This window comes from Gavia stellata, chromosome 3, assembly GCF_030936135.1.
Source record: "Gavia stellata isolate bGavSte3 chromosome 3, bGavSte3.hap2, whole genome shotgun sequence".
NCBI classification, from domain to species: domain Eukaryota; kingdom Metazoa; phylum Chordata; class Aves; order Gaviiformes; family Gaviidae; genus Gavia; species Gavia stellata.
Window position 1 is genome coordinate 59,160,276 of NC_082596.1, and position 25,833 is coordinate 59,186,108.

At 46.3% G+C, this 25,833-nt stretch overlaps 1 protein-coding gene across 4 annotated transcripts in view; it reads left to right on the forward strand.

Moving 5' to 3' along the window:
* Positions 1–25,833, forward strand: part of LDLRAD4 (low density lipoprotein receptor class A domain containing 4) — a 184,302-nt gene that overhangs the window by 142,589 nt on the left and 15,880 nt on the right. For 2 of the 4 annotated variants that reach the window (XM_059836034.1, XM_059836033.1), the window contains exon 1: positions 24,676–24,745. The exons of 1 other annotated variant lie outside the window; for it this stretch is intronic. In XM_059836034.1, the coding sequence (XP_059692017.1) occupies positions 24,676–24,745 (70 nt within the window). Of the gene's footprint in view, positions 1–24,113; positions 24,145–24,675; positions 24,746–25,833 lie in introns of those variants that run through there. One more of the 4 variants, XM_059836035.1, reaches the window with a different exon arrangement.

A 25,833-nucleotide genomic window follows, 5' to 3' on the forward strand; every position in this document is an offset into this window, starting at 1 on the left:
TGATACCTTTTAGAAGTGAATTCATTTAAGTTAGTGGAGTTCCCTCCTTGTCCTGATGAGTTAAAGGGTATTTCTTACAGTCAGTCTGATCAGCAGAATATAAGTTGCAACCTGATCTGGATTCAGTGCTGACCTAGCTTTGGGCACAGTGTCGGACAAGGCACCTCGCAGGGCCCCTCCAGCCTGAAGGATTCAGTGGCTCTGCGCAGGGGTGTGCCAGTTCATGGGTGATGGTGCAGCATGTGCTGTATGCATAAGAATGACTTATGTAGCCTTCATAGGTGCTGGCAAGGTGATCCAAGAAAATTGCCTGAATGGAGGGAAAAAAAAGATCTTTTGTATCATAGATGCTTTCTGAGTGCCTGGATCTCTCTTCTGCTTCATCTGGTGATCACTACGGTTCCTCTGCACTTTGCCGTCCCTGACAGGTTTCAAAGGTGCAGGGCTAGCAGTAACAGCACTGTTAAACTCTAAGTGTTGTTACGGTCTCTGTTGTTTTTCTGATGTTGTATCTTTGACATGCAGCAGTGCATGCCATGTAGAACGGCTGTGGTCCATCTACCCTCCCTCCCTTGCACTCAGTAACCTCAATGAGCTAGCAGTGAGAAGGAAAATGGCACAAAATTTCCCAATTCCTCTTTCAGGGTTCAGAATATTATTTTTTTATAGGATCTTTTCCTTCTCTGTGGCGCAGAGGTGATCGTCCACATGGATTTGCTGAGTGTGGTCCTGGGGGGTTACGGAGGAGATCTCTCACCTCCTGCTTCTTTGCCACTGTGCTGTCACCACTTATGTTCCCAATAGTGTGCTGCCTCTCCGATTTCCTGTCTCTACACGCCAGATCATGGGAGCTAGACAGTCAGCAGCTCTGTACCGGGGCCAAAGCCAAAGAAGAGGAGCAAAAGACGTGAGCAGAATTCTTTCCTTGGGTGACGCTCTGCACTAGGGGTCTTAGGTTATTGACTTGGAATGACTGACCCAAGTCTTTCTAGCAATTTGAAGGTGGAGCTTGTAACTGGAAGCCCTCCTGTCCCCTCTTTTTCACACTATCCTATTCCAACAGTGTTGCCATTTGAGCTGGGTTTAAATTCTGTGGAGTCTGCAGGGCTGTGAAGAAAATCCTGGAACTCCTGTCTTGCTGTCCCAGTGCTCCACCATGCACTCAGATTTCCCATTTTGAATGCCAACTCATTCTGAGACTAAAACCAACGTAAAGACCCAGCATGTTCCACTTGAACAGTCAGATCCTGCAGGAAAAAGTTCTGCAAAGCAATCTGAATGGCAACAGGAATGATGGCTTATTTTTGGACTTCAATGACAGTCAGTAGTAATTTGGACGCTATGAAAGTCTGGAATGGATAGCATTGAACTAGCAGTAGCCATGCAAGGTTCTCTGCAGAGTTGCAGTTCTGGTCAGCTGGACCCTTGTGTAAGCTGGAAAAACACATCATGGTGTAGGTGTTGCTCAAAGTGCCTCACAGTGGCAGAATTTCATTTTTTGTTAATGGAATTGATCAGTTTTGTGATCCAGTGCAACTTGAGAGAGCAAGCTAGTTGTGCTGCCTGCTGTTCTTGAAACTCCTTTTACAAGACCACCAGCCACTACAGGGAGCTGCTTTCCAGCTAGCATGACAGGCAGACTGCCCTGTTTCCAACTCTCATCCAGGAAATTTTTTTCAGATCCTGCCTGTTCCTCACAGGTCTCCTTTAATTGCTGACATTCTTGGTGGCCCTTTGTCCAATGACTGGCAGACTGTCACCAGATCCCTCATCTCAAATCCATCAGAGGATTAGCAAAACTCAGCTCACATACAGGGACTGTTCCATCATTTCTTTTGTGACCTGACTTAAACCAGCGTTTGCAGTATTGAAGATTGGTTAGAAATTTTTTTAATGGCATGGAAATGCTTGTCTGACAAGAGGTTCATAGTTACACTCTTACGATCCAAAACAGACAGAAACATGGGTCTGTGTGCATCTGGTTGGGATAGTAGGCTGTAGGGCTTTTGGTTCCTTTGGTTTTGGGTGGTATGGTTTGGTTTATTTTACTTTGAGATGTCACTTGAAAAGAGAGTTGTCCTAACTTAACAATAATCCATGGTCTGGAGGCAAATGTATGTGATGCCCTAGTGTTTATAGAATGATTAGGTTTTTTATTTTTGACAGGTCTTTCATGTGATAGGTTCTGTGCTTTGGGGCTGCACTCTTTGCAGAACTGAGAATGAAGAAGCTCTACAGGGTTTAAGATACATCAGTCCCTTTGTCCTCTTGCCTCCCATGGTGAATTTGCTCCCATGGTGGTCGCATAAGGCAAGCCAGCTGAGCAAAGCTTCAATAAAGGAGAAGCAGCATGCTACTTGCTTTCTGTCAGCTTGCCACGCTCCTTCTGTACATGCTGCTCTACATCAGTTGCAGATTACCACAATAAATAGCTTCCAAAACTCCAGCAGTCCTTCCTCCTATATGCCTTTGCTCGCCAGCACGGCTGAAAGGCTTTTGTGCTACTGCAGCGCAGCTTGTCCACTGATACTGCGTGGTAGGAACCGGTTTATTGTCAGTGTCCTTTTTGATACTCTGATAGCCCTGGCTGGTCATATGTTTCTGCTCGTGGAAGTGGAGGGACTTGGATATCCAGAAACGTGAGCGATCACAAGCTTGGAGTCATGCAGCCTCAATTGAGGCATTTCCACTGAGGGCTAGACTGAGGACTCGGATGTCTTTGGGAGGAATCTGGAAATCCGTCGCTGGAAGGGCATGCGGAAATCCAAGGCGGCATTATTTTTCCAGGATACTGGATACAAGTAGCCCATCAGAATAAGGAACTTTTCGCCAATCCTCTTTTACTTCTTGTTCAGAGCGTTTGCCCTGTAGGACTGGAAATAGAGACCATACTTGATCAGGTTGTAAATGAGCAGGTTTTAGGCAATTTGAATCAGGTGGTGTGTGAGGCTCACCGCACTGGGGGCATGGTCCTTATTCCCAGTAGAAGTGACTCACATCTGCCCAGCTCCTCCGTTATACAGGGTGTGGGTTTCCTGCTGTCCCACACTGGAGGTAGGAGGCAGGACAGCATGATAGCTCTGGCTTGCAAAGAGCTACTTTTTTGCTATGTTTCTACATTGTTTGCTCCATGTAAGTTAGTGTGGTACCTGTTTTATAGTGGTGGGTACAGCATGAGCCTAAACTGGCATGCTGTAGCTACCTTCCTACATACTTGCTTTCATCCAAGTCGTACAGTATGAGGAAAGCCTTGGCATTGTCTTCCTGACTTACCAAATCTTGTATTAGTCATGTCTTTGGGAGATGGTGGCAGTTCTTCACCTCCCACGCATAGCCTAGATACAGGCTTTTACCAGGCTCAATATGGATTAAAAAAAAAAAAAAAAAAAATAATCCTAATTCTTTGGCTTCTTTAACTGCAAATGGAAATAATTCATAAATGCTACAGTTTTGTTGTCTGACGAGAACAGTAGCCTATACTGTCAACGGTATTTTTTGTTTCCCTTCCCCCTCTTGCTGTTGTGGTAGGGTGAATTGCATCATTTTTAATAAGATTAGAGCTATTTGCATTTTAAGGTGTTCAGGGTATTAGCTGGCGGTGTGTCAGTTTAGTCTGTCTGAGCTGGCTTTGGTCACCTCCCATAAAGGTTAGAGAGTTCAAAAATATTGTGCCTTGTTGAACTGATAGTCTAGACATGTCTGGAGAGATCCTTAGTTTTCAGGGTTTCTCTAAGCTTTGTTTCAATAGGGGTGTGAAAGCTACCAAAAGTGACAAGCTAACACAAAGGTTTGAAAGTCATTTGAGTACTGTGTGGGTGAGAAATGCCTGTATCTGTACTCTTAGTCAAGGCACAGTAAAAAGGCACACATTAAAAAAATAAAGAGTACTGTCAAGCAAATAAAAGGCCCTTTATTTGTGTGTAGAAATGGAGAAAGAGTTTGGGATTGCTCCTGGCTTTACTGCAGAAACTTAGGTGTGCCGTTCAGCCCTCTGCATGCCAGGCTGTAGTCCTCTGTCTGCATTCAGCCTTATCCATGCAACCTTTCCTGCATGGGAGCCAGGCAACAGCCTTCCCTGGGGCTTTGGGAATGAAAGAAAAGAGCAATAAATATGCAAAGTATTACTCCCACAGGACTTCTGGAGGCCCAGGTCACAGTGGTGCCCCCATGCTCCATGCAGCTGTGGCCATCCCTCTGTCCTGCTCAGGTAACTTCTGTTCAAGAGGACCTTCTCTGAAGACCCCCAGGTCTCTACCTTGAAAAGGCCTGTTCCCTTTTCTCCTCCTATTCCAGTGAACCTCTTTTGCCCTTTAAGGGGAAAAAAGTACTTTGTCCAAGAACGTGGTTTTCAGGGGAAGATCTCGAAACAAGAGGCAGTACTGCTGCTATACCAAAAGCTCTCTTGAACTGTGGAGAGTTTAATGGGTCTTAACAGAAGTTGGACAGTTGCCTGAGCCTTGACAGATGCTGCTGTGCATTGAGTGCTCTCTGTACGAGTCCCTGAATGCTGGGGTCATCTTACCTGGTGTAGGTATTTTGAAGCAGTGGTTGAAGTAAGAATGCTTAAGGATATGCCACAGAGAACGGTTTTGCAGTTGCTGACAGATGGACAAAACACCAGAGTTACACGCTGTTTTTCTCCCCAAAAACCTTGCGACTTCTCAACTAACAAATGAAGTAACCTGGGAAAAGGACAAAAGGACAGTAACATAAGCAAAATATCCCTGTTGATGATTCCTAGAGAGGAATTTACACAGAACAGGAGCTATTTGCTTCTGCAAGTTTCTAGAGACAAATTATATTCTTGACCACTCTTCAGTTCTCCTGACAGTTGGAGTATTTCAAAACTCTTATTCCTGGAACTGTATAAATAAGAATGTCAAGTTTCATTTAAAAAGTTATAATAAAGCATGTTTCTAGCCTTCCTGACTGCAGTCTAAATCTTTAAGGTATGGCCTTAGTAAACTCAAGGGTTTCTAAACAACAGAAAACAATGGAAACGTATGTTTTTTTAGTCTTGGGATTAACTTCAAGTGGGCAATACCAGAATTATCAAACCTTCGTGATTAATAGTGCTAAAGGCTCTTGAAGGAATTAACCGCCTCAGCAGTTACATTTAATTTGAAGTGTGGAGAAAGAGAGCAGCCAGTTTATTTCCCTAGTTATTTAGGCACCATTGGTGATACATTTCTGGGTTTGTATATTTAATACAGGCTTTGATGTTTTCCCTTATGCATCTTTTTATTATATAAATAATGTCCTTGTTTCTTAGTGTTTGTTGTTAGTGCGTGCAAATACATTCATCTTTTGTTTCACCCTTCCCTAGTGACCTGATACATTTAGTTATAGGATATGCAGAAAGGAAATAATTAGTCTAACTTTGATCTGCCCTTGAAATTGTGCTGTGCTTTTAAACCACTGTAGAAGAGGAACAGTAAGTTTGTTTCTGCTCTCCTCAGCAACAAAGCACAGAGTGAACCTAGGCATTGTAAATTATTGTCTTACAATAGCCTAAAGAGCCACTTTTTAACAAATGAGTTGTAGATGGAGCTTTTCTTTCCAGTGTGGAGATCTGCAGATAGGGCAGTGCTGTGCCAGGAGCTCCTGAACTGTGAAATCAGAAGAGACCGTTAGATCATCGCTTCTGAGCACCTGCGTGGGTGCCTGTTCCATCTCACCCGCTTACTTTCATACAGTCCCTCACCTTAATTTGGGGGTTTTTTTCCACTTTTTTACATTGAAGATTAGTTTGTTGTTGATTCATTTCTGCATACCTCTATGGCTTTTCTTTTTTTTTTTTCTTTTTTCATTTTGGCATTCTGCTTGGCACTGCAGGAGCAAATTATTAAAGGTTCCCTGCTCCAAGGAGCTCTGGGGGAAAAAAAATCTGCCAGAAGTTATCTGAAGTGGGCTGTGAAATTTGCAAAGTGTTATGGGAAAACCAGGTATAGTCTTCTGTTCCTGGTCTCCGTAGTCTGGAAGGAAAGCAAAGTTTGGGTGATAGAACAAAAATTAAACAGTTTTGAGATTTGTTTTTTCCAGTTACTGGTGGTGAAGGAGACTCTTGGGTAGTATGGCCACAGCATTTGAACTGTGTGTATGTCTAGTTCGTTTGCTTTTACTGAAGTTGAACCTTTCAAATTACCTTTACGTTTTTTTAAACCTTTAATTACTTCCCAGTGTGTGTTGTTTTTTCAGACACCAAAAATACTAAAAGATAGGTAGTAGGAAGATAGGAAACAGCTTTATTTCTGTTAGTATCTGGACCTTGTTTTCACTGTTTCTTTTACTGCTCAGAAAAAAAGAGAGCAGAAAGCATGTGGAATACAGAAAATACAATGGCTGCTAATTTCTCCTGCTACGCCCCTTCATCTGGCTATGTGTTTACTGCGTGTGGCTTGGTGGGAGATTGTCCTAGTGCAATAGAAAGCTGTCTTGGTGATTCAGTAGATGGTCCCTGATACATGGGAAATCATATTTGCTGTCCAAATCCTAAAAAGGCTTCCTTCAGGGTGGAAATTTTTTTTTTTTTGGCAAGGCAGCTGTTGAGCTAAGAATACCCAGAATTTTGTACAGTGGATGTGAGCATTTTACTCTTTAATCTCACCTCCTGTTTTGTAAGCACTTAATCTTTTTTGTCGTAGTTCCAGACCTCGAGATCATAGATGTAAGGACTGTCTTTTTTTAATTATGCAGTGCTCAGGCCACTGCCATTGTGATTCTTGATTGAAGGATCTTTATGTTGCTGTAATACAAATAAATGGTGAGAATGAACTAATTTTACCAACAAGTTGTTTAACAAGCATGGATGAAATGTGAAACCAAGGTCTTTGTAGATCCTCATAATTAAAGATCCCAGTGTATAGTTTGTATTATTTTTTGTTATTATTTTCATTTGGATTATCTATTATTACTATTGAGTGATGGTTTCCAGTCCTGTTCATGTATTTTTGTTCCTTTTATCTATTAGCTTTGTGTATTTCCTGCCCAAAGCTCTCGTATTGTTGCTTTAAGATGACGACATCGCCTGTGCTGCACCCCAGAGCTAGATGTCGTAGTATATAAAAGTGTCTTTACACACTTCACACTATTCTGATGCTAAATTATTTAGGTTTTTCAAAAGGCATTTAGTCCTCTGCTGAAAGAGGTTTCAAATGTGTGCAGCAGTGGTGTTTATTACTCAATGTATGTTTGTCCATAAAGGCATATGAAAGTTAGAGATGTTAATTTTAGTTTCACTGAGTCTACCAGGCTGGAAACTGAATGTAAATCTGAGCATGTAGCTCTCTGTTGTGTTTTGCCTCTAGCAGCTTTTAGAATCACAAATGCACATTTTTAGTGACTAAATGTAACATCAGCAGAGAGCCATTCTGCCCCAATTGTTTCGTCAGAGAATGGACTTGCTAAAGACTGCTTTTAAGTAGCCACATCTGTCTAATCAAGGTTTCCACCTTCCCCCTGAAAAAAAAGAAAAAGAATATTAGAAAGGAGAGAAAATGAGATTATTCATTTCTGTACAAGCTTTGGAGTGGCAGCTGGAGTGCGGAGTAAAAGGAAGAGGTCATGTTGTATGGCTGCACAAAGGAGATTTTCCTCCAGAAGCTGGTATTTTTGTTCAGCCCTACCACAGCTGGGCAGGAGGCTGTACAGCATGCCCAGGGCTGGGACCCAACTGTGCTATCGCGATGGGTAACCTGCTGCATTCTCTAGGCATGGGTGTGGAAAATACCGGCAGAGGTGGAATACTGTAAAGGGTGAAGGGGCACCATTAGGTTATTATATATTTCTTCCAGTTTTTAAGTAAAACCCTGTAGCATTTTAGGAAATTAACAGCGGAACGAAAAAATTTTGGAAAGCCACCATAGCCTTTCTCTCCATTTTGCATTTCTACACTCCCTAAACACGGGGCACTGCTTTGCTGGATGTTGGGGCCGGGAGCACAGGTTTGGCAGCGTCGCTATCATGTGCTTGCTCTCTGCAGCTGTGGTTTGGAGAGGGCCCATGCCTAGATGGTGGGACCAGCCTTGGGCTGAGGCACCTGGGGGGTAAGCAGATTCTCCATGTCAGTGGGGACACGGTGGTCCAGCGTCCACTCCTCCCCCCTGGCATGCTGCAGCAGGGAGCTTGCGGCTTGCAGAGAGCAGGAGGGATACTTGGCGTTATCCTGCCTATACCTCTGGGCAATTTCTGCAAAGCAGCTAGCCTGTGGCATCTTGCTCCTGTGTCAGGAATGGGTATGTGAGTCCTGTTGGACAGGCTTTGAGGTTTGGGGGGTCTATAAGGGGAAATGAAGCTTGGCCAGCTAGAAGGCTCCATGTGGCATCAGCTCCTGGCACCTTCCCATTCCCTTTTCTTTCCCAGTAATGTGAAACTGATCGTCTTAAATGAAGTGGTTAATGTACAAGATTGAAAAAAAAAAAAAAGAAAAAATACATTGCCAGGTTGATGTAAGAAAAGGCAGAGAAGCTCTTGACTGACCCGAGGACAAGTGCGATTGAGAAAGCCGTGCAGCCGGCTGGTGATGAGATAAAGCGCAAGGGATCGTCCCTTCTCTGTCCCACCTATGCCGGCAGGGTGGGAGGTCTTGCCGGGCAGGATGTCCTGCCGGCTCCCTGAAAAGAAGGCTTTCCGGGGAGGTCAGGGCTTTCACACTGCTGCACCCTCTGACCGGGCTCATGTGGGGAAGGGAAGAGACCTGGGGCAAGAGGCAGGCAGCACAACTGCTGTAAAGCGTATGACCTTAAAGGAAGAGGTGTTGGAAAAGCCAGAGATAAAGATGGCCCAGAACATCCTTAAGGCTGCCAAGCCTAAAATTAGATGCAGGCTAGGCTTTGTTTTTCTTGCAGGCTCACATGCTGCACACGTCTTCCCCCAGTTGGCCTACTCCGTGAGGACGGTGAGTGCTGATGCCGAGGAGCACTTGACTGCCTGGGAATAGGTTTCTTGTGACTTTCTATACTCCCTGTTGTCGCACGATGGGAGCAGGCAGGCGACACGGCAGAGCTGCCATCACGTGCGGGCACGCGTGGTGTGGCGCTGCAGACGGCAGCTGTCCTGGGACTGTTGCTATTGACGGCCAAAGCGTTGTCGACTGCAGGGAGGATCAAAACTATTATTGGTGACCAGATGAGGTACTAAGTGCAGAGTTGATACTAGGAGTCCATATACATCAGACAATTCACTGTGTCACTTACACAGTGGTTTAAAGTGTGGGCAGTGGATCCGGAACAGGTAGCGGAGGGATGCTGGATACTACATCCCAAGCACGTGCTGTAACCCTTCCCTCAGAGGCTGTCGCTTACATTTTGGCGGGGCACCTATTAAGAGTTATGCCCAAGAAATCCACTTTTGCCAGATTAAAAACCCCAAAAACTTTGCGCATAGCTTGGCCATTCTGGGTGGGCCAAAACTATATTGAAAGCTTATAGTGGGGCTGCACTGCCATGTAAATATGGTTTGATTCTCATGTCAGGACATTAAAATGGAGTAGTGTGACCATATAGTCACTACTGTTTAAGATGGTGTATCTGCCAAGCAGACATGCTGTTAAATCAGCCTTACTCTGTGAGCTCTAAAACAGGCTATCTTAATTTTATTCAGAATTTGCTTAGCACCGTTGTATCCACATAATGCAGCATAAAAGCCTGTTAGATATGTGCTTGCCTGGGAGCCCTGCAACTGAGCAAGAGCCTTTCTGGTCTGTTTGCCAGGTTACTACCAATTCCGTATGAGACATGGGCAGTTTTAGAGAGGAGGAGTACAGGTAAAGCAGGATGCGATGGTACTTTTGGCTTCTCTGCTAGCTGCCGTGCAGGGGACTGATTGGCCCACGATATTTCAAGAATGCAGAATTTTTTTTTTTCATTTTGATTCTCCCTGCCTGTCCTTCTGTTTCCTCTGGCTGCTTATGCAATGCAGCGGTTTTACGGCTGCCTTCTTTAATCCCCTTTGACTGGACTGCAATTTTAGCCTAGCGGTCCCTACATTATAGGGAGGGAGAGGCACCGAGTATAATGCTGCACTAAGGGTTTTACACTTGTCTCCTGGCTTGCTGCATAGTCAGGATAAGTCATAACCATTTCTCCAAATCCCTGTGAGTTTTTCTTCAAAATGAAGTGATTAACTTCCGCTGTAAACTTCCCCTTGTCTAGGGCATCCAGGCCTTGCGCTGAGCTTGACAGCATTCAAGATCTCCTGCCCACATAGACTATTAGGTTCTGCTTATCCTTCGTTTCCACTGCCTGGTGAAATATTAGATAACGGGAAAAGAGCTTATCTTACATGCGTCTGAACTGACAAATGTGGCAGCCTTTCAGTAAAAAGGGTAATGCAGACGAGGCCTTTTTCCTGGCTAGAATAAGAATGAGGCCGGCGCTTGTCTTCTGCCGCTGACAACGGTCAGATGCGTGCGGCATGATTTCCATAGCATCCAGACAGTCGGAGCACCTAGTATCTACCTGTCTAGTCAATACATCAGCTTTGCTAGAGTGGGGAGCTGAAGTTTGTCATTGAGGCGGGTTTCTAATGCAGCACGAATGGATCTTTCAGCCGCACTCCAGGGTAAACATTGTAAGCCGTGCAAATTTATTTACCAGCAGTGACAAATAACTGTGTCAGTCACTTTTGTTTTCTTCCCTAAATAAGACATTCTCTATAAATGCCCTTATGGATTTAATTTTTGTAGCTTTAAGCAGGGGGGAGGGGGAAAGGGGGCGATTTCTTGCTGTTTGAACATACTAATGTTAGTGTTTATTTCCCTCTGTGTTTCTGCACATGAAAAATTAGTTCAAGTTTGGACTCGATGATCTTAAAGGTCTTTTCCAGCCTAAATGTTTCTATGATTCTAATAACCTTCAGAGGGACTCATTTCAGGATTTACCAATTTGAGGGTAGCAGCTGGGAAACACTCTCCTGCTATCAGTTTTGAGGGGAGTTTGGCGTAAAAGCATAGCTGAGAAACAAGTCTTTACTGTGCCGGGGCTACCTGGAGGGGAAAGAGGAGCGGGAAGGAGGGGGCTGCTTTGCCCACAGGGTGATGAGCAAGGCCTGTTACTCATTTCAGAAGTTTCTTGGCTCATCTCAGGCATAGAGCTGTGCTTGAAGTTTAACACTTCCATTTTGAGACAGAATACTCGCCGTTATAATGTGGCATATTTCTGCACTGCATTCATACAGATATTCTGGGAAATCGTTTTTCCAGCCATAAATCCTAAACTGTATGTTTGCTGTCGAATTCTCAGCCACCAGCTAAAACCCAAAGTGTCTGGCAGCCCATAAAGCTGGGGATCTAGTGAGAGAAGCCTGTAGCCTTTTTAGAAATGAAGGACTAGAAGTTAATGGGTGGCTCGCTGCAGTACGGCGAAACAGTGTGCTCTGAACGGAGGAAGTGGAAAGAGTTGTTAGTTGGGCAAGCCAGACACACCTAGACAGCATCCTGAGCTGCTGCCAACCCACACGGGGTTTTTGGACCTTTTCCAGGCTTTGTTCCTGAAAATAAATTGTTCAAGATGGGAAACTTTGAAGATTGCATTGACCAGTGAGCCGTGCCTCTGGGTGTGAGCTTCAAGGGAGAGAACTCAGGCTTCGGATTTGGGCTAGAGGCTCATGGAGAAAAAGCTGTGATCAAAGTTTAGCCTACATTTCATTTGGTTGCAGGAGGTGGTCTGCAATTTTTTTGTTGTTTCTTCCATATAAATGGCATTTATTCTGGCCTCAGAAATTGAGAAAGGGCTGTCAATCTGGTTATTTAGTTTAGCTATTGACTTGCTTTGCAGCTTCAATTCATAGAAAATGATCACCTCTGTATCTTTTTCACAGGAGCAGCACGTGAAGAAATTAAGTAACATCTATAAGCCATTCAGAATATGTAAAACAATGGCTATATGCAACTATTACGTTATTTATTTAATGCTTTGATAGCCATGTTGCAAAACAAATGAGGAGGTGGGGATATCTTTTGGAACAGAATATACTGCAGCGCCTGCCTTGATCTGCATTAGACATCTGCACTGTGAAGTACGAGTGATGCTGAAAGATGCACTAAGAAAACAAATGGGTTACAGTACTGTCATGTTAGAAATGACAAAATGTGTAGGCAATAGAGAAATTAAAACTACTTCATTTTCAGGCAGAATTGTAAAGTATTAACTGAAGAAATATAGCAGAAAAGATAAAATAGAAACATTTTGGAAACTGGGACTCAGTTCTTTATGTGACAGAAATTCACACTGTGCTAAAAAAAAAGCAACTTTTTCTTATTTTAGCAGAAAAACAGACCCTCAAAATTTTGCGATTTAACACCGGGAACCACAGCTCTTACCTCTAACAGTAAAAAATAACAAAACAAAAAATCACCTTCCTGAAAATTTTTGGAGGTGTTCAGGTTTAAGCTGGCTTTGAGGAAGACACCTACAATGAAGAAAAAGTCCTAGTCTGAGCTTTCAGAGCAAGAAATATGAGAGGACATGAAGGAAAAATGCCAGAGTCCTTTTAAATTCAAAATGTCTACACTGTCTGCCCAAAAAAGGATAGATTCAAGCTGAGAGCCAGTTTGTATGACAGATTCATGTTCCTTGTATGTTCAACCTTGTCTCGAGCAATTCCCTTCTTCCCATCTTCTGTGTGTAAAACAGAAACCAGATAATTGGCAGCAAGGTGAAGTAATTCGATGTGTCTAAAAAAACCAGGATAAGCGCTGGAAAGGGTGTGCCATTTCTAATTATTTTAGCAAAACTGTGCTAATACAATGACATGCAGTTTCCAAGGCAGGAAATACAGCAGGTAAGGTATCAGCAGCAACTCAGCCTAGCCGTCCTTAATGTCATACAGCAACGTTTCTCAGTCTTCATCCATGAGCCATCAGTGATGGCTGCACTGAGGTTTCCCCCGTGAGACCCTTTTGTGTACCTACTGCAGCCAGGGATCGGATCCCTGAGAACAGAGGCGGGCCAGGAAGCTCTTGCTGTAGGGTGTAAACTTTGTGAGGGAAGTAATTGCAAGTTTGCGCTGCACTTGGTTGAGACTACAGAAATACGAGTGGCACGGGATGTACACGAGTATGTACTGCCCTGCTTGAGGGCAGGGGCTGTGCGGCCAGGTCTTTGCCACATCCCTCAGGAAGTTTGTATGCATGGTCCTCGTGGTCTGGTGTGCCCGGGCATCGTGGACGGGAGAGGGGGTGTGCATGTCTATGTAGGTGTTCAATGAAGTCCAGCGTGCAAGCATGTGGGGGAGGCTGAGACACTGTGTGCAGGTGGCCAGCACATGCCTCTGATGTCAGAGGCATCCCAGACCCCGCATGCTCGCTGAATATGCACTGCACTGGCAGACTGCACACTCTCATGAGTCGTTTGTCTGGGACTTCTGAACGGCAAAAAGCCTGGTCTGAGCTGCTGTGCAGATCAGGACGGCGGGCGTCCTGAAATCCCGGACAAATCCCCTTAGCGCTTTTGGTAAATCTGCAACTGGGATTTACCATTGTGACAGCACATCCGAAGTGTGGTAAAAATAGCCTGTCTCCCAGCATTGCAAACCTGACTCACGTCCCACAGTTAATGGGTGAGCAGTCAAAGCTGTTTCTTGAATCGTTGCACGAATGCATGAAGCGGTCCCGGTGGCAGGGGATCACAAAGACACATTGCAAAGCGCTTGCCTGGCTCAGGCCAATTCTCTGCAGCTTTAGCTTAAAACTTGGCGGATCAGAAGTATGGCAGAGACCCTTAATCTCAGGCCGAAAGGGGTGGTGGAGCGATCTCTCTGCCCTTTGCTTCTGCAGAAGGCTGTGTCTGCCCTGCGCTTGCCTGGAGGCAGTCTGGAAGGTGTGCTGTGTGGGCAGTGTCCCTTCCTAGGCTGAGCAGAAAGCACAGCCCTCTCCCTGGAGGCTTGGTTTTATTTGGTTTTAACCCTTTACCTTCATCCTAATGAAAACCATGGTTTTTATTAAAAATTAGGACCGCACCAAATTTGAAGCATCAGTAGTTTTGCTACCCCAGTGGGGTAACATGGAGAAGGGAGAGGGAGTGAATGTGCTTTTCCCACTCTGTGTGTGCATGTACACATGGGAGAGCACGGTTTCTCTGTAACCCTGAAAACGAGCACCTTACTCTCAAAACTTCCTCTCCAACAAGGAGATTCACCCAGAAAGTCTCGCCCCACACAAACAGGGTGTAACGGTATCTCTTTACTGGGCTACACAAAAATGCTACCGGTGAGTCAGTACAGTGTCGGATGTACAGTCGTACAGAGTGGGAACATAGGATGAAGTAGTTTGAAATGCAGCCTCCCATCCAGAAATACCAGCCAACCAACTGTAAGGTACATTAGCTGTCAGTTCCCAGTGTGTCTGGTGAGATTTCAGGCAAATTTTGGTTTTTGCTGTTGCACACAGGAAAATGCCATTGCAGCCGCTTGGGGCCAGCCTTTTGCTCATTGGGAAAGGGCAGCCATCCATTTGCCACTGGGCACATTTTGAAAATGCACCGTTGTGATTTAGGTGCTCACATGTCATCCTCAAAAGTGGCTTAGCAGCCCAAATTTCTTATGGTACTGGTGTCAGGCAGTGTGTGAAGACTGAATTGAGCGAGGCCGTGCTCTGTGGAAGCGTTGCATAGGTGCCGCTGTGGTACCAAGAGAGAGAAGAGTGCAGACGGGCAGGGGGAGCGCTGAAGGAATTTCTTTTAGGTCACTAGCAGATCTGTGATAGAGCTAGGGAGAGAAGCTGAATCTCAGTCTGATCTCGTAGCTAGTAGACCATGCATCTCCTTTAATATCTCCTGTGCCATACATTTGGCGCAGTCTTGTATGTTCTGTATGCAGGGTCGTTTTTCCTTTTCGTTCCCAGTCCCTGAAGTCCTCCTATGAGACACTTCAAGTTTAATTGTACCCTACCCGATCCAGTATTATGCTGGTAGTACAGGAAAAAAAATGGATGGAGGAGCAGTGTTCGAAAGTACCCCTCAACCCTCAGTGAGACCCCAGCTCTGTCCTGGAGTCTGTTCAGAAACATTCATCCCTCCTGACTGCCTGGGTTCAGTAACATCACAGCCCACCAAGCAGTGGGACCCTGCCACTCCACCTATGAAGCAGCACTGCATTCCTTGCATATCATTAGGCTGCTGGTTTTGTTCCTGGCTCTCGGTTTCCACCCTGAAATGACAGTGTCATTGGAACTGCCTAGAGGTACAAGAGTTACCCTGGCCTTACGCACGGTACAGGACGTTGGTGGTCTTGGGGTCGTTTAGCCTGGAGAAGAGGAGGCTGAGGGGAGACCTCATCGCTCTCTACAGTACCTGAAAGGGGGTTGTGGTGAGGTAGGTGTTGGTCTCTTCTCCCATGTAACTAGTGACAGAACGAGAGGAAATGCCCTCAAGGTGCACCAGGGGAGGTTTAGACTGGATATTAGGAAAAATTTATTTACTGAGAGTGTGGTGAAGCATTGGAACAGGCTGCCCAGGGAGGTGGTGGAGTCACCATCACTGGAGGTGTTCAAAAAACATGTAGATGTGAACTTCAGGACTGGTTTAGAGGTCATGGTGGTATTGGGTTGATGGTTGGACTTGATGATCTTAAAGATTTTTTTTCAACCTTAGTGATTCTGTGATTCTGTAAATGGTCAAGCTGCCTTCCTATCATATATGCAGTGTCTCAGAAGTGGCTTGAGTTTGTAGATGCCATTAATTCTGCTGAAAACAAGAATACTGTCATTGCACTGGGTGAGGTTGGCCTCATTTTATGTAAAGTAGATGCGGATTTAAATTTTGTATTGAGTTGCTAGGGTGCTGTCCATCAAGTGATGTTTGGAAATCGTTTTTTAGAAGCTACGCCAGTTTTGACATGCTGCTTTAATATTTTTCTGGCTGCAATAGGGCAAGACATAGAAATCTTATGTTGTCATCACACAGAGCTGTGAAGCGTTCTTTTTTTTTTTTTTCTTTCGCTCTCTTGCACTCTGTCATATGGAAACCAGATCAAGATGATGAAATTATTGCCCACTAACTGTGATGTTTTTTCTCTTTTGTGGTGGGAACTGACAAGTCAGTGATGGCTTGGTGCTGTTGGTACTAGCTGTTCATGCTGCATGCATTTGTACGTATCAGGAAGTGCCGAACTTGGCGTGCTGCTTGGTTGGCACACAGGCTGGTGAAACGTCAGATTTTTAATTGTGATAAAGTTCACGAAAGAAAAAATTATGGCAGATGTTTCCTTTTGTCAGAGCTGAACTGAATCATTAAAATGTGATATGATGTACTATGAATGAGTCACTGTAAACACCATCCCTGTGAACATGTCAAAAGAGTGAAGAACGTAGACCATTCATGGTAATGTTAAAAACTATGTGGTCTGAATGCTGTATTACCAAGCTTTTCTCTTTAAATGCAGAGCATGAATCTTATGAATTTTTATTGCCTGTATACAAAATGAAAAGATAACATACTCTGCTTTGGTAAAAATAGCCTGGTAGCTTCTGCAATGTGGTTGTCATTTCGCTGGTGGTTTACTCAGAGGTCTGCTTTTCACAAGCAGCAGTGAGGTATCCAATTCCCATTGAGCGCTGAGCTCGCTCGCCTAATTCCCTCTTTTCTAGAGGATGTATTTTTGGGAAGTCTTGCTCCTTTGCCAGTCTGAAGGAAGTGGCAGAAACGCTGCTGCTTGCCGAGGAATGCCTGTGATGATGCATTAAAACTGGCTCCCGATAAGTGGTTATGGAAGAACTGCAGGAAACATCCGACAAATGACATTCTCTGTGGGCTTTCTCTCCCATCGCGTCCTCACATCTCCTATATGAGGATTAGTGTCTACACACTCACTTAGACCAGTAGTCAGAAAAGAAGTGCATTAGAAACTTCCTGATGCTTCCCCATGAGCTGAGTACATTGTATCTGCAGTTATTCTTGCAGGCCTTAGAAGTCTTGACTAGATTCTGATTCTTATTACCAGTGTTGTCAGTTCTCAAGATTTTACTGTAAATTAAGTGGTTTTCTTAATGCTTCAGCTGCTGGAATCAAGGGAGTTGATGAATACCTTCATTTTGACGTAAAGGTCAAAGAAACACTGGAAAGATGTGATCGAAGTGTATCCCAAAGTGTTGGTTTATGCCACTCTTCTGATTTCTGATTTGAGGGAGCCTGACTTAACAGTTTTGGAATGCTGGGGATAAAATACTCTGTATATCATAAAGCGGGTTATAAACTGTAGCAAATCCTAATCTTTTTGCATGTCAAAAATCTCAGTCCCCATCTCTTTTGGGGGTGCACTGCAAGCGAGGTGAACGTGTTTTGCAGACCAATTTAAATACTCTTGAACTGCGGCCCCCTTCTCCAGATCAATTACATCATTGATTTATTGGGGAAAATTTGTGTTTGTGTGCATGGACATACACAGATTGTATAGAAACAATGTATTTTATTTTAAGGCGGGCTGCAGAAGCCAGAAGTAGTGAACCTAGTGAAATAGCCATACAGGATTCAGTGACAACAGTTGTTAATGGCAAAGTATCTATAGTTTTTGCACCGTGGGGATTTGTGGAAATGCAGTGTGCTTTTTTAAATTAGCATAAGTTTTTACACCTCCCTTGCACCGTAGCAACTTAATCCATCATGAAACCTCGTAAGAAGGTGCGCCATTGTATCTTGAGGCAGATGTGAAATTTGTGTGAGTCACTGATTTGCGATCAAGCTGAAGGAAACTGAGTCTACAATTCTTAAGAAAGAAGGTGCCCATTTGGGTTGCATTTGCGCAGCTCCTTTTGTATAAATCATTAGTGCTATAAACTATCCATTATTGTTAGAAGAAATTTAACAATGCAAATAAAACAAAATACTGTGGCGGAGCAACTCTATGCTTGATTGTAATGTTTAACGGCATGTTCTCATAAAGAGATTTTCCCATCGTTCAGACCTATCGTGTCTGTGAGTCACTTGATTTCCTATGGTCTGAACATCCCCCATTTTACTCCTAGAGTTGTTTTCTCTAGAGCAATTTCTGTAAACGTGCTGCAGCATGGGTTAATTTCCCTTATGATTACACATCTAGAGAGCATGTATGTAAATGCTGCAAGACAAATGGTAAGAAAAGTGTAGGATAAAAGACAATGAAGAAAATTCCTTTGTTTTGCTTGTAGATCCATTTTTCATTATCAATGTATTTCCCTTAGTCACTTTTAAATGTTAATACTAGCTCCTATTGGCATGGTAGTGCTTCAAAAGCATTATTTTCTGTCATCACTGACCTCAGATTTTGCATTATGTTGATTCCCTTTCTCCCCCCTATCTCTTTGGATACTTTTTCCAGGTTCCTCTCTTCATCCTTTACTTTCAGGTACTAGACAGCATCATCAGTGAGGCAGAGCTTCGTTTCTTTAAACCAGCTGATTATTTTAATGTCAGAAATACAATACAGCTCTTCACATTCTACTTGTATTTTTAGTACCTTATTGTAATCCTGGTTCTGCTCTCCCTTCTTATCTCCGTTCTGCATTTTGCCCTTACCCATCTTGCAGACCAGGTCTTTTTTAGACCAGGGTTCCTGGGTTTTCTTGTGATCTTGAAAGGTTTCTGCACTGTCCAGTTTTTTGAAGTCTCTCCATACACCTTAGTGAGAAAGTGCTAAAATATCTTTATAGTCTGATAATCTGCAGTCAAGTGCCCGTTGTTTTCTTTTCCTGGCTGCCAGGGAGTTTGTTGGCAATTGAGATTTATGGAGTGAATAATCCACCTGGCAGGAGACTCTCTGTAACTCCGAAGAGTGTTCTTTAGTGGAAGAATGAACGTTCCTTTTTGTGTGTAAAATACCACTAATAGCTTGTTTAGCAACCTGTATTTCTACAACAGGGCTTCCAGTTCTGTGTTGGAGGTGGATTCTTGCATATGCATGGATTCTAGCACCCATGCTAATTCTGTCTCTCATTTAACTTTCATCTGTCCCTGTGGTAGGATAATGCATGATGTGATCCCTCAGCTTTTTAGTGTGGTCCTTAGTGCATGTCTTCTAGCTCCTGTTTGAATGGGCTAAAAAAAATATTAATAATGAGGGATGATTCTTCCCTGTACTTGCTGGGAATTGCCTGGAAACCACGGAGAGCTTAAGCAGGGTAAGTCATACTGCAACCACTGAGACTCCACAGAGTCCAGTAGCAGGTACTAATTGTGATTGCTGCTGGGAGAACTCTGAATAACAACAGAATTAGAAAAAATGCATTGTAATCCTTTCTTGCCTTTTCTCTTACTTAAATGGCTCGGTTTTACAACCGCTTGGATTTGAGTTCAAAATAAGCCAAAAGCCATGGAATATGATCAAAATGAAGGATGGAAGGGGTTGCAGTATTTTCGGTGCAGCTCATTTTGCTCACGAGTTTTTAATGGAACTAAATGGAGGATTGAATTAGTCAATGATTAAAATAAGTGGAAGCCACTGTGTAACAGTGTTCACTGTAGCAGGTACCTGTGTGAAATTTTGGTTCTTAGCCACCCAGTTGCTTTGTACCTTTAGGGATATTTTCATGGCCTGAGTAGCTTGGGCTGATTATCATCCCCAGATTTACAGCTGCCTTTCCCTGCCTAGAGCTTCTCATTCCTTATGCATCAGCACTAGGAAATTCTGTACCTGTTGTTCAGCAGTGGCAGGGGAGCATCGAAGTTACCAGGAGCGTAATCTCCAGGGTAAACAGGGCCAGTGTATTATTCTCACTGTACCATTTAACCCTGCTGGAGGAGACGACTGTAAATTGCCTGTGTCGAGCCGGCGTGCAAGGACTAATAGAACTGCAGTGGGGATAATTCATGAGTAGATTTTCTCACTCACCAGTGTAAACAGAGCTCGGGCTAGTCAGGTCTGAAACGGTGATTACTTTTAAAACAGCATGTTATAATTCAGTGTCCCAGATTGAACCCTCCTGCCAGCTCAGGAAAACAAACCGGTGCATGTGTGGCCAGCACATGGACCATGCAGGCTGTGCAACTAACTATGCATATGCAGGACCACTTTGTTTTTCTGGGAAACAAGATTTGGAGGGAGCTCTTTCACTGAGGATTGCAAAGGGTGATTTAAAAAAAAAAAAAAAGAGAGAAATAAATTTCACAATCCTTCCTGTTAATGCAGAGTAAAGAACAGCTTTAACAGGGAGTTAATTTAGAGGCCTTAAACACTGTCCTCTTCTGTGTCAAATCCCTCCACCAAACTTGCTTCTTTTGGGTTGTGTCCCTAATTTCTCCACACTGCTCCCGACTGCTCGTTCCTTGCACCTAATCACATTAAACACAATGACATAATATATCTAGATATGCACCTGCTGGCAAATAAGCTACCTGCATTCACTGCCAATGAGAAAAGCACTTTTCCTTTCCCTGGGGTGGTGCCGTTCCTCAGTATCTTTTTCTGACAAACTTAACCTATAAACTCCAGATTTAACCGAAAAGGCAAAAATTTACCCCAGGAGGCGGCAGTTTGGGAGGTGGGGGTGTGGGGCATTCGGTGGGTGTGTCTGCGGTCGCTTGAAGCCCATCCAGGTGCCGACCCTTACCCAAAAGGGGATGGTGCTGGTCTTCTGCTCTGTGCCTCACCGACTATTTCCCACCTCCTTTTTTTGTGTTGGCATCAGTGTTCACCCAGCAAGCAATTTGACTTCTTCCGCTGTGAGCAGAGACCTGGTCTGGCTCGTCTGTGCCTCAGCTGTGTCGCCACCCGCGAGGGCGCCTGCGCCGGCACAAGAGGTGGGGCAGGAAAGAGCCGGGGCCATGCTCCCATGGCCACGACCTTGCTAGTCCCGAAGACCCGTGGGGCTGCTGTCCGGGCCCTTTTGCCTGCCTGCTTGGCTGGGGGGCTGAAAGCACGGCCGCCCCACGGCGGGCATGTGTCGCCCCAACACGGCGTTGACCATGAAGCATTGTCCTGGTGCTGCCTGGAAGAGGCACATAAGGACGCGTGGCCCTGCGTGAAGTGTTAATGGTTGTAGATTTGTGCCCGTCTCAGATGGTTTTCTGGGCTGAAGTTACATGCGTGCGTGGCTCTGGGCTGTATCACAGCACAGGGAGGGGGAAGCACTTCTGCACACTTCCCTCACTGCCCAGGTTCCCCAGGTGAGTGACCCCAAGGGGCTGACTGCAGGCAGGAGGAAACACCCCCTTATTTTCCAGTTTCAAGACTGTGGGTTTTCTCCTACCCTTCAGAGTAAGGGCTGGCCAAGAGCCTGCCCACAGTCAGTAATGTCTTTAGAGAAGCAGAGGAAAAAAGGGGTAAGTAGTGGAAATGCGAAACTCATATTGAGAAGGCAGCATCTGTGCAGTTTTGGTCACCAAAGCATGACTGTGGTTTTTTACACTTAAGAGATTAACATCTTTACTATTAGTAAAACAAAAAATCAGGTTTTGTTCTTGCGGGTTCCAGAATGAGTTTTTTGTTTTCCTAGTCAAGACTGAGGGGTCAGATCAGTAAACATGTCCTTTGTAAAATTTCACCTAAATGTTACCAAGTCTAACTAGCCCTTAGCTTTATCATTAATATGCTAGACTTGTAATGGCTTGTGGAGGAGCGTTACGACTCGGTGTGCCAAAGCCTGCTTAGGAAGCTTCAATCCTGTCACCAGAGCAGCCGGCCTGCTCAGAGGTCACGGTGGAACCTGTTAACAGGAGGGGAATTTCAGAAAGCAGCAGTTTCCCCCTCCTTGTTGACAAAGCAGCTTTTATGGGCTACCTGGCACGTGCTGCACAGTTGTTCAGTCCCTAAAGGGCTTGATTCACATTAAAAACTTGATGACAAATTCTTAATAAATAGGTAATGAGCCAAATACTGTTCTGAGGATGTTCTTGAGGATGCTTACCAGGTGTGTTGCGTATGGATACAGCAGTCTGTAACCATTTTGCAGTCATTGTGCCTGCACTTGTACAATACTACTAAACAAATTTTGGTGCGTAGGGAAGTAGTGGGCTAGAGAGGGAGTAAAGTGGGTAATGTATCAGTCTCTCTATGCGCCGAATCCCCAGTCTTGGCAAAGCAATTGTTTTATGCTGCAGGTTAATGCCCTTCAGGAACTGAAAAGACTCTAAATATCCAGGCTTCAATTGTAGACCAAAGTAAAAGAGCAGCATTAGTACTAATACGTACATTTTATTTTGCTTTCTGCTTATAGTCTTTAAACTACACTTATCTGAAACCAACTTCTCATTTTAAACATCAGGTTTGGGAATGATGTATGTCTTTGGCTCAGAAACTTTTACACTTCAGTCCTTGACGAGAGAATTTGCAACAGGAAGATCATCAGTCTCAGCAGCAACTCTGTACACACAAAGCGGGTCATGCCCATACAACAGCCATGTTTAAAAGGCTGGTCTGTTGAATTAATTGTTTTCCAGGTAGTCTAGGGGCGATAAGATAGTAGTTTTGAAGGTGCTCCACATCTGCTATCTGTACTGAATTATTTCCCTCTGCTGGTAATGGTGCTGTAGTCAGTTAATAATCCACTTGCACAAAAGCATTCCATTGACATGTAATTTAAAGCCATTCTGCTCTTCTAGGAACTCTCAAAGGATATTTATTTACAGTCCACAATCACTGTACCCCAGCTTGACTGTAGTTTGGATTGGGACCTTAAACCTTGCAGTATCGAGCTAAACGTCAACAACGGTTTAATAAATCCAGACAGTGGGGAGAGCCTGTAACTAAAGGAGAGGGCCCTGCTCTGTGCAGAGGATATATGTATCAGGATGTGTCTCGCTAGTATTTTAAAGCCCCTCACTCTTCCCAGTGCAAGCCGGCTCACTCCTCTCAGCCTCTTTCCCCTCCTAGCTATCGCTCCTTGACTTTGAGTCAAGGGATCCTTTTTTCTGAGACTGGTCCATGGGGTTTGCAGATCTGAAAGGCGTAGGGAGCAGCGGGTCTGTGCCCATGGTCAGCCCCAGAGCTGGGGGCTTGGACCATTGTGGCCATGTTGTGAAGGAGAGCGGTGCTGGAGCGGGGCTGTGCTGAGCTAGCCAGCCTGATGGAAGCAGGACATGGAGCCTCGCCAGCGCTGCAGCCCAGCTCCCCTGCCTTCAGCAGCTCCCAAGACCTGGCTAAGGGTGGACCAGAGGGTGAACTCTTTTCCTGCTCAAGCGGACACGCACCGATCTTACCCAGTGCTTTGGGATGCTACCATAATCCAGAGAAGTAACTAGGAACGGGAGGAGGGCTTGGCCGTCTGGTGAAGGAGGTATAGGAGGAACATCCCGGGAGTTGAGGGACGCAGTGCTACGGAGGGACGTAGTGCTGACGGGGCTTCCTGGCGTGGCAGGGACTCCTGTGGGGCTGTGTCGCTCCTGTGAGCAGCAGCGGCGGGGGCCGCCTTCAAGCCCCTGCTACCGCCCTCCCTCGCGGTGCTTTGACTGTGAATCCCAGTTGGGATTGGGATGGGGAACCGACCTGCCTGAAGACCAGCCAAGCCAGAAAGGCTGGCTCAGTGAGAGGGCAGGGGCGGGCAGAGGGGTTGAGGGGAAGGCAGACGCTGCTGGAGCCGGGAGTTTTGCTGAAGAAACACACAGGCGACTGGAGCCCCAGTCTCAAAATCTCCGGTCTTTTCCTTTCCCCTCCCCCTCTCTTTTCTTTTTATCTGGTGCGTGTGGATTGCTTGAGGTCATAGGCGTTATCTCTTCTGGTGGTTATTGCTTTGCAGTATTGCGCCAGGATGCATCTCCTTCATGTTCTACCCCCCCACGCACTCTCCCCCAAACGTTGCACAACAACATCGCAGCCGTGCAGCTCGTGAAGGCTTCTGCGGTCACTTTTGCTGGTTGCGTACCTGCGGCGCGGGAGGGAGACGAGAAGCTGCGGCTGAGATTTCCTTGCCGGCGCCTTTTCAAGTCGGTGGAAGGAGGACGGGCTCGCAGTCCGGATCGTTAAGTAACTCGGGAAGCTGCTTTGCTGACGCACCACACCCCCCACCCCGGCGCGGCTCCAGCTGGGGCTGGCAGCTGGCGGCGGCGCCCGCCGAGGGCGCGCGGGCGCGCGGCGCGGGCTCCCCCGCGGGCGCGTGACGGCGGGGCGGGGCGCGAGCACGTGCGAGGGGGCGGGGCCGGCGGCGGCGCAGGCGCGGCGGGCCGGGGCAGGCGGAAGAGCCGGGGCGCCCCGAGCGCCCGCCGGGCCGGGCCGGGCTTAAAGAGCGGCGGGGCGGCGGCGCGGGTAAGCTACGCACCTTCCTCCTTCCTAGGCCCCGCGGCGGGGCTCGGGGAGGAGCGGGGCGCCGTGGGGTTTTTTCTTTCCTTTCCTTTTTTTGCTCTGGTCGGTTAATTGCCTTTGTACTTATTTGGGGTTTTTTATTCGTTTTGCTCCGGACGAAGCCCGGCGGGACGCGCCGTCGGGAGCCCGAGGCGTCTCTCGTGTCCGTGCGTGCGCGCACACGCGCGGCTGGGGGCACGGGGCGGGGGCGAGAGCGGCCGGTGCTGGCCCTGCCCGCTCCCGCGGCGCCCTGCCCGCTGCCGCGGCAGCTGGTAGTCGGTGGCTGCCGTCTGAGCGCCGGGGCCGGGCCCTGCCGGTGCGCTGGGGAGAGGGACGGACAGGCGGGAGGCTGCCTTGTCAGTCCCCGCGTGGCGCTGAGCGGGCAGCCCGAGGACGGAGTCCCCTCGCTGGATGGATCCCGGGGCTGCCGGTGATGCGGCGCCCGCCGGGGGGGCTGGCGGAGCGGCTTGAGCCCCCCGTCTGCCGGAGGCGAGCATGTCCAGTGAGCGGCTTAACAGGACAGCGGTGAAGGACGCGCGGTTGAAAGACCTGTTGTTGGAAAGAGGTACCCGTTTGTTCGTCTGGTGTGTCGGCACGGGTGGGGCTGCTGCGGGCTCGGTCCCCGGGCTGCCCGCAGCGAAACCCGACTTACAGCCCAGCCCGCTCGGAGAGCGCTCGCCGGTAAAGCCGTGGGGCGCAGGGGAGGCTTTCCTGTCCTGGGAGAGAGAGCCTGTCCGCGGAGGAGGATTTGGGGTGACGGTAACCGGCCGCTTTTGCTTACGTGGTTGTTGATAGGCTTATAAATCACCTTCACAGAAGAGTGTGGGGGGAAAAAAACAGTATTTTCATTCAGTATATAGTTGCCGCCTTCATGTTGTGCGTTTACCATGAAAAATACTCTCCTGGGAAAAAATGTATTACCTCCTGCGTGTGAAGAAACAGGTATATGTGAGTGTGACAGGGAGAGACTTGGGGAGGTAAAAACATAATTTCTCTTCCCAAAGCTCCCCCCAGTCTCTTTCCTGGTTAATTTATAGGAGGAGGGGGCAGGAGGAGATGCCCGTCTGCGAGGTGGTGCTGCGGCAGCGAGGGCCCTTCGCGCCTGGCACGTGTGGGGCAGGAGGTGAGGCGAGGGCTGGAGTCACCCAGCACGTCTCAGCAGTGCCCGAAGCTGTTCAAATTGCCTTGAGCAGTGCCGGTAAATAGAGACAGCTGCTGCTCTTGTCTCTTTGCTTTTTCCTGCTAAACCTAATGAGTAGTAGGAGGGCCAGTTGGGAGGAAGAAGAGATTAAGAATCGCCTTCCCCTTTCCTTTCCCTCCACTTTCCGTCAAGGAAATCCCCTTGAACATGAGTAGGGTGTTTTGTTGTGTTTTAGTGTTTGCAGTGTAAAGCTGGACTTGGAAAATCCTGTGTGCTCATACCTGTGTGCTGTGGTTTTAATTTTTTTTTTTTATTGTATGGCTATGTTTTAGTTACACATTTCCAAATGATTCCCCCCCAAGGGAAATGCTCACAGTCCCAATCCTTTATTTCTAAAGGAGAGGTACTGTCCCCTGCCACTGAAACGCTGGGGCCTTGATAAATTTAGAAGACTCTGTCCTTGGCAGTTAGAGAAGTAACATGTCATTCCAGTGATCTTTGCATTCTAGGAA